General features: G+C 45.0%; 1 protein-coding gene across 2 annotated transcripts in view; it reads left to right on the top strand.

Moving 5' to 3' along the window:
- Positions 1-7540: 7540 nt before the first annotated feature.
- The window catches only part of LOC126428203 (guanine nucleotide-binding protein subunit alpha-11-like), a 122307-nt gene continuing 118105 nt past the window's right edge, over positions 7541-11742 (top strand). For both annotated transcript variants that reach the window (XM_050090116.1, XM_050090115.1), the window contains exon 1: positions 7541-7679. In XM_050090116.1, coding sequence (XP_049946073.1) covers positions 7550-7679 — 130 coding nt within the window. In that variant the 5' untranslated portion in view covers positions 7541-7549. The remainder of the gene's footprint in view (positions 7680-11742) is intronic.

The following is an 11742-nucleotide window of genomic DNA, read 5'->3' as shown; positions in this document are numbered from 1 at the left end:
CCAGAACAACCACCTCTGGCCGTAATAACGGCCTTGATACGCCTGGGCATTGAGTCAAACAGAGCTTGGATGGCGTGTACAGGTACAGCTGCCCATGCAGCTTCAACACGATACCACAGTTCATCAACAGTAGTGACTGGCGTATTGTGACGAGCCAGTTGCTCGCGTAACATTGACCAGACGTTTCAATTGGTGACAGATCTGGAGAATGTGCTGACCAGGGCAGCAGTCGAACATTTTCTGTATCCAGAAAGGCCCGTACAGGACCTGAAACATGCGGTCGTGCATTATCCTGCTGAAATGTAGGGTTTCGCAGGGATCGAATGAAGGGTAGAGCCACGGGTCGTAACACATCTAAAATGTAACGTCCACTGTTCAAAGTGTCGTCAGTGCGAACAAGAGGTGACCGAGACGTGTAACCAATGGCACCCCATACCATCACGGCGGCTGATACGCTAGTATGGCGATGACAAACACGCGCTTCCAATGTGCGATCACCGCGATGTCGCCAAACACGGATGCAACCATCACGATGCTGTAAACATAAACTGGGTTCATCCGAAAAAATGACGTTTTGCCATTCGTGCACCCAGGTTCGTCGTTGAGTACACCATCGCAGGCGCTCCTGTCTGTGATGCAGCGTCAAGGGTAACCGCAGCCACGGTCTCCGAGCTGATAGTCCGTTCTGCTGCAAACATCGTCGAACTGTTCGTGCAGAGCGCAGAAACCATCTACGTGCAATACTCTGGCGTAAGAGGTAAAAACTATTACCTGACGACTACCCCAACAATGGTCACATTCCAGGCTTGATACACAATACAAACCTGGAGGACAGCCATCACGCAATCACTGAATACATAGACGACCTAACACTCACAGGACAAATGTCATCAGAAGCCGCAAAACTAATCAAAAGACAAATAATGTACTGGATGACATTCCAGACGACCATTATGAACAGGATAGACGAACTCGAAGACGAACTACTGAGAATAGACCCCAAATCCTGATACCGACAGACCAGAAAACCATACCACACATGAACAACCAAAGCAACTGCACAAAACAGCGTTGCTAACGACTCAAGATCACCCATCCGCTCCAGCACGACGACGCAAAATGCGAAGGACGCATCAAACCAATGGAATTCATACAAGGTGAGACCTTGAACCCAACGGTGCTAAACACAACCGTAACGCAAGCCAGCACAACTGGAGCCCAAACGGAAAACACGGACAAATCAGACACCCCAGACTGTAATCAAATCAAACGCAAAGTAACTCTCTCTGACTCACTGGCAGAGGAAGAAGACGACGTCTATTACTGCCCTTACGCCAGAGATTGTAGTGTTCATAACAATGATATTCGAAACCGTAATAGCGACCTTGAACAGGCCACAGCGCCGGCAGACACCACGAATGCCACACAAAAAGCCGCAGCAACAACCGCAACAAAAGTCTGCGGAGGGTCTGGCAACAGAGACGACAGTGCGCATAACATACCAAAAGCTGTTATGTCTGTCACAGATAGCGTAGACGAGCAGTCAAGTAGGAACCAAATCACGTCAAATCAATGCAGAATGGAGGCACAAACAACCAACACATCTGATACACATCAAGACTGCGCAAACGAAACACACACAAAAAACAAACGAATCGTCACAGCCTTCAGGAAACTAAAACCGCATAGAAAACCCAAACAGCCTAAGAGATCCAAGTAAGTGAAAGCGTGTGACGACCAATCGCGGCAATCGCAGGCTGCCTCAAAACCTAGTGATAAGAAAGTGCATACCCCTGATGATACCAACACCTTCGCAGCCCCCCAACCAACAACCTCAATGCCGACGCCCAAGGAAACCCCCACAACAACCAACGAAGAAGTCAATCCAGCGCCCCCCGCAGAGCCGCACAGCAACGCCACTACACCATCACGACACGTCACGGCTGCAGAGACGCCAACACACGCCATCGACACCGATAGTTTTAGTTACGACAAGCTAGATATAAACGTAAAATTAAGTAGGCTAGAAAAAGAGACATCTTAGAGACGGCACAGCGGATGCTCATCCGCACCCTACACCCGTACGGCCAATCTGTTTGTTTCCGTACATCAGAGCAAACCGATGGACTGATTCTCAAAACGGAGAATATTCCAACAGATCCAGACAGCCTACTAGACCTGCTCATACAGGTGTGCGCCCGCAGGGAGGAACCATTCGATATGGACAAGCTTTACGAGGATCACGTAAGGGCTCATGGGAGAACATACTTCGATTACAGTCAAACTGGCAGCAAGTGCTACGCCACCGTTAAACACCCAAACTGCTAATAGCACAGCTTAATGCTATGCGGAGTATACTTGTAAATTCGGAGCTCCCACGGGTCCTACGTGAACTAGAAAGTGACATTCTGTGCATACAGGAGCCCTACACTAGACAAGGGCATATCCCCAACTTTCCTCCAAGTGCGGTGACAGTTGCGAAGGGGACAGGCTGCATGGCATCTGTCATAATCCTAAACAAAGAAATACATCCAGTCAAAATTACACAACTCTGTTCCGAGCACCTAGTTACAGTTGAAGTCACACACAAAGGGGATACTTGGATCATCGCGTCGCTGTACGCCCAATTCTGTCATTGCATCAAACCATACGCAGACCTCATCAGAGATGTTGCGCAATACGCTGGCAACAAAAAACTTCTCATCTGTGCAGACATAAATGTCAGATCAACCCTGTGGCATTCAGACAGATCTGACGACAGAGGTAGAATAATAAATGACATCATCCAGGAAAACAGACTACACGTACTCAACAAGGAAGGACATCACCCGACTCACATCGGACACAACGGTCATTCATCAAACATAGACATCACCCTCGTTAATAATGCCGCCATCAGCCACGTACGAGACTGGACCGTACATGACCAGATCACTGCTAGCGACCACAACATCATCACACTAACCTTAAGTGGTACACCAAACGTCAACACAGAAACACTACCAAAAAGACTATTATTTGACAAAACAGACTGGGACAGGGTCAGACAAAAAATACATGAGCGCATACCGCAAGACATCACCGGCAGTGTTGATTACAGAGCACACATGCTGACAGACATCATCACACACACACAGAACATCTGCATACCCACACAAAGAATGACAAAACACCAAAATATTCCCTGGACTACACAATTAACACGACTCAAACAAGACTCAAAACGTAAACGTAAGCTTTACCAACGAGCAATTTCAGATAGAGAATGACAATTACGACTACATGACTAGCGGCTTGCCAAGGACAAATATAAACTTCAGCTGAATAAGACCAGGAAAGACCATTGGAACAGTCATGTAGCAGCACAAACACAACTAAACATTTGGGGAGAACCATACAAAATCGTGACAGAGAAAATTAAGAGCCCACTAGTTCTGGGAACGCTGCGACAGAAGGATGGTGAGACGACTAAGGGCTGGAGCCGCACAGCGGAGTTCCTGCTGAGCAAACTCCTGCCCGACGACATCGCAGACACAGACACACCACAACATGCAGCACTGAGACGCGAAGTAGACACGGTATACATCACACCAACCGTCACCTGTCCATTTGCGCATGAAGAAGTGGCGACAGCGATCTCAGAACTCAAAACTCAAAAACAAAAAGGCGCCTGGACCGGATGGTATCCACTCTGAGGTACTGAAACAAATTGCACCGCAGATCATCCCGTTTCTCGCAACGTTGTTAAACGATGCATTAAGGCTGGGCCGTGTGCCTGCAGTGTGGAAGACCTCGAAGGCGGTTATCATCAAAAAGGCTCCAGACAAAGACCCATCAGACCCCAAGTCATACAGACCAATTTGCCTTATCAATACACTCGGTAAAGTACAAGAAAAACTTCTCGGCAAAAGACTACAAGCGCACCGAACACTACGGGGACTGACACTACACCAATACGGCTTCAGAGAAGGGAAATCTATAGACGACGCAATTAATAGAGCACTCCAAATAGTACACGACACACCCTCCAAATACACACTTGCAATTATGATAGACATCTCAGGTGCCTTCGACAACCTCTGGTGGCCGGCCTTGTTCAAGAGGCTTAGACACCTGTAGGTACCGGAGTCTCTGTATAATAGTTTCATGGACTATTGGAGAGACAGAACGGTCGTTTGGCAAATGGACAACCAGAAAGTGATTAAACGAATTACAAAAGGCTGTCCACAAGGGTCGATCTGCGGCCCCATCTTCTGGGACATAGTTATAGAACCGCTCCTACAGTTACTAGAGGAGCACATCTTGACAGATGGAGTTGTCGCTTATGCTGATGATCTACTCGTCGTAGTTTCAGCAAACACCCGTGCCCAGCTGGAAGAAAGAGCCAATGGAACACTTAGGACAATAACCCAATGGTGCACAGATAATAAATTAAAGATAGCAGGAAACAAAAAACTTATACATTGCTAAAGGGTATCCTGCGCAGGAACCCAATAGTCAAAATCGGGGATACAAACATAAAAAGACTAGCAGTCACACGCTATCTAGGAGTATACATTGATGAACGATTGAACTTCCACGAACACATGCGAATATGCACAAACAAAGCAGAAAAGATACTACACTAACTGGCTAGGCTAAATTCGGAACAATTCAGACTACCCCTGTCAGTGACACGAACATACCATTGCGCTCTCTTCGAGTCAGTACTATGCCAGTACGTGGGCCCACAGGTTAAATCTCTCAACCAACAGAACCATTGTGTTCTATTTGTATTCTACTTCGACCAACAGGGACATTCAACTCAACATCAAATGACGCACTATGTGTCGTCATGGGAATCTTCCCCATAGATATCACCATCAGGTACCGCGCAGCAATGTACTGGCTTAGGATGGGGAGAATAGACCAGGTTCGGCGGATCACTGGTATACCGATTGAGACAACACGCCAACTCAGAGCATGGCGAGTGGATACCTGGCAGAGCGAGTGGGCCAACAGCGATAAGGGCCGCCGTGTATACAACTTCTTCCGACATCCGGGAAAGACTAAAACTAAAACATATTAATCCCAGACGCGGCATGGTACATTTCATCACAGGAAATGGCCCTTATCCCACGCACATGTACCGCGTGAGTCTGCAGCAGACTAATAGATGCACATGCGGGGAAGAAGGTTCCCCTGAACATACTGTCTTCTTCTGTGGACAACGCACGAACATAAGACACACAGTACACATAAATCGCCTGAACACACAGAACGAACTACATGCCATAATACGCGACCCGGAAAGGTGGACTGAACTCAACAAAATAACGGACGAAATCTCGAAGATCCAACAAATAGAATACTTGCGCAACAGACCCTACCGAAGGCAAGTCGGTCCAAACAGACGTCACGATGCCCATGGGGATACAGATGTGATTAGCACCACGAGTGATGAAGAAGAAACAGATACAGACCAGGGCACCAACACAGATATTGAAGCGTCCAGCGCGGATGATCCATAGTGTCAACCAAGTCAAATTCAAAGAACAAAGTGGAACAACCGACAAGAGCTGCACAAGTCACATACTATCCTAAAAACAGATTGCACCATATATATAAATAGTTAACAGCATCTCCATGTCTAATAAGAGCTTAAAGCTAGGTACCTCTTCAAGGGACCTACGCCTTCCGTTAAGAGGCAGCGCACAGTCTGGATGGAAGGATCTTAATTGTGGTTCCTCTCTTTGAGCCCAACCCGACGGGTACCTATGGTAGATCGGGGAAAACCACCGCTCAGGCTGTGTTGCTGGCGGGGCCGGAAGGTGCTAACTGCCACACCACGTATCATTTTGTAAGTCTCATTGGCTCAGCGTGAACTGTTTGTACAACCAACCTACACAGCCTATACCTCAACCTCCACTATACTAAGAACTTCTCATCTGAAGCTTAAAGTTGGGCACCTCTTCAAGGGACCTACGCCCCCCTGGTAAGAGGCGGCGCACGTCCTGGATGGAAGGATCTTAATTGTGGTTCCTCTCTTTTGAGCGCAACCCGACGGATACCTATGGTAGATCGGGGAAAACCACCGTTCAGGTCGTGTTGTCGGCGGGGCCGGGAGGTGCTTGCGCCTGATGTACTCTACTAAGAGCCTTGTAGGCTCAACACAAACCGTTAGCGTCATTACCTTATTAGTTTTACCACAAGTAACCTTTCATTAGCAACTTTGAGCCGAGCACAAAATCAGTTACCTCTCTATTGTATATCGTAAATAGTTTAGCAGGCTGGACATGGAGGTCTTAGTCTTGGTTTCTAGCTTTAACGTACCCTAATCTCTTCTAGTTAAGGTAGTTTCTAGGATGGTAGATGTTAAAGGCACGGTGAGCGACGGCCAGCGTCTTGAGGGTCATCCCAAGACCCGGGCCGCCGCCCACAACCAGGTGACGGGCAATATTATACCTTTCCCTTCTCTATTCAATTCTCTTCCTTCCTTCTTTCTAAATATTTAATTTCGTTTTGTTTATCTTACTTGATTTTGTGTAGTTATAAGTTTTTCTAATGCTGCACGAAAAAAAGATATCAAATGAATCTAAACAGATTACTTTCAGTCACTGCGGACCCCGGACCCAGTCACAGCGGCTAAGTGGCAACATACGGCCCACCATAAGAAATTAGACGGTGGGTCATAAAATATAAGCAGCTAGTGAAAAGAAAAAGTGATCGTGCAGATGGTTGTTGTCTTGCAAACGTCCCCATCTGTCGACTCAGGGATCGAGACGTGACTGCACGATCCGTTACAGCCAAGCGGATAAGATGCCTGTCATCTCGACTGCTAGTGATACGAGGCCGTTGGGATCCAGCACGGCGTTCCGTATTACCCTCCTGAACCCACCGATTCCATATTCTGCTAACAGTCTTTGGATCTCGACCAACGCGAGCAGCAATGTCGCGATACGATAAACCGCAATAGCGATAGGCTACAATCCGACCTTTATCAAAGTCGGAAACGTGACGGTACGCATTTCTCCTCCTTACACGAGGCATCACAACGACGTTTCACCAGGCAACGCCGGTCAACTGCTGTTTGTGTATGAGAAATCGGTTGGAAACTTTCCTCATGTCAGCACGTTGTAGGTGTCACCACCGGCGCCAGCCTTGTCTGAATGCTCTGAAAAGCTAATCATTTGCATATCACAGCATCTTCTTCCTGTCGGTTAAATTTCGCGTCTCTAGCACGTCGTGGTGTAGCAATTTTAATGGCCAGTAGTGTATGTTTATATTAACTTTTTTCTTTAGTTGTAGAATAACATATTAAAATATTAGCCTATCTTCGAGAATCACCCTGAAGACGTCGAAAAGTTTTGTACTTGTACACCACTGCTCCGGTATTGGCTCGACGTGTAAGCGCGGGAGCGAAAATCGCTTTAGGAACCTGGACGTTTATGTGGAGGATGTAGTGGGGAGTGTAGGCTGCTGCAGGAAGCGGTTTGTCGCTCGACCAGGACAGGACAGGAGGCGCCACGATGGAAGAGACGGGCTGGCAGTGCTTGCCGGAGGCGCCACCATGGAAGATCCCGCCTGCTGCAGCCCGCTGCGGATCTACCTGGAGCGCAGGGACTTGGAGCGCCTGCTCGAGAAGAACCGCCGAGACTACCAGAGGCTCAAGTCGCAGGACGTCAAGACCATCCTACTAGGTACGGCCGCAGCCGTTGCTCTGCTTTCATCCACAGTGGCAAATGGCTCGGGTCCCACGGGAAGTTGCCGCGGTACACCCCGTTTCACGTGGCAGTAGCCTGGCGTACTGCGAACTAAAGAGGAGAGGTCCCCAGAGGAGCGATCGACTTTTAAAACTATCTATACGGTTATCTAAGTTATCTCAGTTCCAATATAATGAATTTCCTTTAGACAGAGAAGTTGCTGTCCATGCATCAGTGCGGCTTTGGAAAGCATCGCCCCTGCAAAACGCAACTCGCCATTTTTTCACATGATATCTTGCAAACCGTGGATGAAGGGTATCAGACGGATGCCATATTCCTTGACTTCCGGAAAGCGTTTGACTCGGTGCCCCACTGCAGACTCCTAACTAAGGTACGAGCATATGGGATTGGTTCCCAAATATGTGAGTGGCTCGAAAACTTCTTTAGTAATAGAACCCAGTACGTTGTCCTCGATGGTGAGTGTTCATCGGAGGTGATGGTATCATCTGGAGTGCCCCAGGGAAGTGTGGTAGGTCCGCTGTTGTTTTCTATCTACATAAATGATCTTTTGGATAGGGTGGATAGCAATGTGCGGCTGTTTGCTGATGATGCTGTGGAATACGGGAAGGTGTCGTCGTTGAGTGACTATAGGAGGATACAAGATGACGTGGACAGGATTTGTGATTGGTGTAAAGATTGGCAGCTAACTCTAAATATAGATAAATGTAAATTAATGCAGATGAATAGAAAAAAGAATCCCGTAATGTTTGAATACTCCATTAGTAGTGTAGCGCTTGACACAGTCACGTCGATTAAATATTTGGGCGTAACACTGCAGAGCGATATGAAGTGGGACACGCATCTAATGGCAGTTGCGGGGAAGCGGATAGTCGTCTTCGGTTCATTGGTACAATTTTGGGAAGATTTGGTTCATCTGTAAAGGAGACCGCTTATAAAACACTAATACGACCTATTCGTGAGTACTGCTCGAGCGTTTGGGATCCCTATCAGGTCCGATTGAGGGAGGACATAGAAGCAATTCAGAGACGGGCTGCTAGATTTGTTACCGGTAGGTTTGATCATCACACGAGTGTTACGGAAATGCTTCAGGAACTCGGGTGGAAATCTCTACAGGAAAGGAGGCGTTCTTTTCGTGAATCGCTACTGAGGAAATTTAGACAACCAGCATTTGAGGCTAACTGCAGTACAATTTTACTTCGCCAACTTATATTTCGCGGAAAGACCACAAAGATAAGATAAGAGAGATTAGGGCTCGTACAGAAGCATATAAGCAGTCATTTTTCCCTCGTTCTGTTTGCAAGTGGAACAGGGAGAGAAGATGCTAGTTGTGGTACGAGATACCCTCCGCCACGCACCGTATGGAGGATTGCGGAGTATGTATGTAGATGTAGAAGATCTCAAGTGTCACACACTGCAGCCATTCGCCCTAGGGGGCCAACTTATGGAAAAAAACTCAGCATTTTGTTTGATACTCAACAGCGTTAAAAGTTGCATCGTACAGTCTGGCAGCGTGGTATAACAGACATGATAATAGCTTAAAACTTTCGCGTGCAAACGTTCTGGGTGTGAATCTCGTCAGGTGCACATTTTTTGTTATTTTTCAATCTTTATAGAAGTTACTTGGATCATCATTTTCATTCAATTAATTGGTTTTAAAAGTATTTTTTTGTTTCTATTCGTTTGTCACGTTATTTCAATCACTGTACGAACTTTTTCATTTATATCAAAATCTGAATTTTTGTGACTGTAAATGAAATTATATTTATATATTGTTGTTGTTGTTGTTGTGGTCTTCAGTCCTGAGACTGGTTTGATGCAGCTCTCCATGCTACTCTATCCTGTGCAAGCTTCTTCATCTCCCAGTACTTACTGCAACCTACATCCTTCTGAATCTGCTTAGTGTATTCATCTCTTGGTCTCCCTCTTCAATTTTTACCCTCCACACTGCCCTCCAATGTTAAATTTGTAATCCATTGATGCCTCAGAACATGTCCTACCAACCGGTCCCTTCTTCTTGTCAAGTTGTGCCACAAACTCCTCCCCAATTCTATTCAATACCTCCTCATTAGTTATGTGATCTACCCATCTAATCTTCAGCATTCTTCTGTAGCACCACATTTCGAAAGCTTCTATTCTCTTCTTGTCCAAACTATTTATCGTCCACGTTTCACTTCCATACATGGCTACACTCCATACAAATACTCTCAGAAACGACTTCCTGACACTTAAATCTATACTCGATGCTAACAAATTTCTCTTCTGCAGAAACGCTTTCCTTGCCGTTGCCAGTCTACATTTTATATCCTCTCTACTTCGACCATCATCAGTTATTTTGCTCGCCAAATAGCAAAACTCCTTTACTACTTCAAGTGTCTCATTTCATAATATAATTCCCTCAGCATCATATAATGTAATGTTCAATTATTTGAAAATTCCTATCTATCAGTTACAAAACGAAAGACGAAATTATGTATTTATATCTGTCCAATGGTGTGAAAAACGTATTTTTGTTACCAGATGTGCTTTTTCCTTGCATGGTAGTCGTCATATAAATTTAAATGAAAGTCGGGTTTGTAAGTAAAGCGAAATTCAAGCAAAATGAGGAATGGATATAGGTAATGAACGCAATACTGTGCACGATAAAACATGGTGGAAAACAAAAGAAATTAAATAGGAATTATTACATGAAATTAATTAAAACACATGGACATAGATTTCAAGTAGAGAAAGGACGATAGGAAGAAAAATGAGAGCAAATGAAGAACTTGACGCTGTGATTAAAATTATGCGACAAAGGAACTGAATTAAAAATTATATTTAAATCAATTAATTGAATAAAAATGATGATCAGAGTCATTTATGTGCAGATTTAAAAATTAAAAAAATCACTACACTTGACGCGATTCATATCCACCACATCCTACATGCCAAGCTAATTTCCTATCCATTACACCAGATATCCATACTGCATAACGCAATTTTTTAACATTATCAAGTGTCACACAAAATTGTGATACATATTTGTTTTCGTCAATTACTCGCAAGCCACAAGGGTGAATGGCTGCAGTGTGTTATAACCTGGGATCTTAATCTGCATCACTCTATAGGTAGTTTCAAAACGTTGATCGCACTGCTGGGGACCTCTCCTTGAAAGAATGGGAGAAACCTCCCGGTGAAAACCGATACCGGTATTGTACAAAAAGAGTGTCGGTTGCAAAGTTATTTTTAATACAAATCACGCGTTTCGTCTCGTTAATGCTTCCTCGTGTTATCTAAGAGAGAAAGAAAGATGTAATTTAAAAAAATGGCTCTGAGCACTATGGGACTCAACTGCTGTGGTCATTAGTTCCCTAGAACTTAGAACTACTTAAACCTAACTAACCTAAGGACATCACACACACCCATGCCCGAGGCAGGATTCGAACCTGCGACCGTAGCAGCAGCGCAGCTCCGGACTGGAGCGCCTAGATGTAATTATACAAAGTTGCCAGATAAGGGGCATGGTTCCTAGCTGCCCTAAACTTTTAAAAATTATATTAAAAAACTTTAAAAAAAGGAATTAACGCTACGAAAGGTTTGTCAAAGTTTTACATAACAGCCGCTGATAGGGCGGTTTGTGAAAACGACGATAAAGAACCATCAAAAGGAAGACAACTCATACATTTATCCCCATTATTATCCTTCCAAGTTTATACACTTGGTTTTGTCCCAGTGTGGCTTGTTCTAAGCTTCTTCCTTTAGATGGTTGGTCACCATCGTTTTCACTAACATCCCTACCAGCCGGTGATATGCAATGCTCTGATAGTCTTTCGTGAGGGCTAATTTGCTTTTTTAAATTTTTTAAAATAGTTAAAAAAATTTTATCGCAGATTACAATAATATTCCGTAACATGTAATTTTATATAATTACGTCGTTGGTTTTCCTTTTCTTTCAGAAAATTTCAAGAACCCTAAACCAGGAGACAAGCGTTAACTGTTTTAAAAATAACTTAGAAACCGAGACCGTCTCTTAATAGAATTATGGAAACCGGTTGCTGTA

This window comes from Schistocerca serialis, chromosome 12, assembly GCF_023864345.2.
Source record: "Schistocerca serialis cubense isolate TAMUIC-IGC-003099 chromosome 12, iqSchSeri2.2, whole genome shotgun sequence".
NCBI lineage: Eukaryota > Metazoa > Arthropoda > Insecta > Orthoptera > Acrididae > Schistocerca > Schistocerca serialis.
The sequence above is the reverse complement of the archived record's forward strand: the minus strand, read 5'-3'. Positions and strand labels throughout refer to the sequence as shown.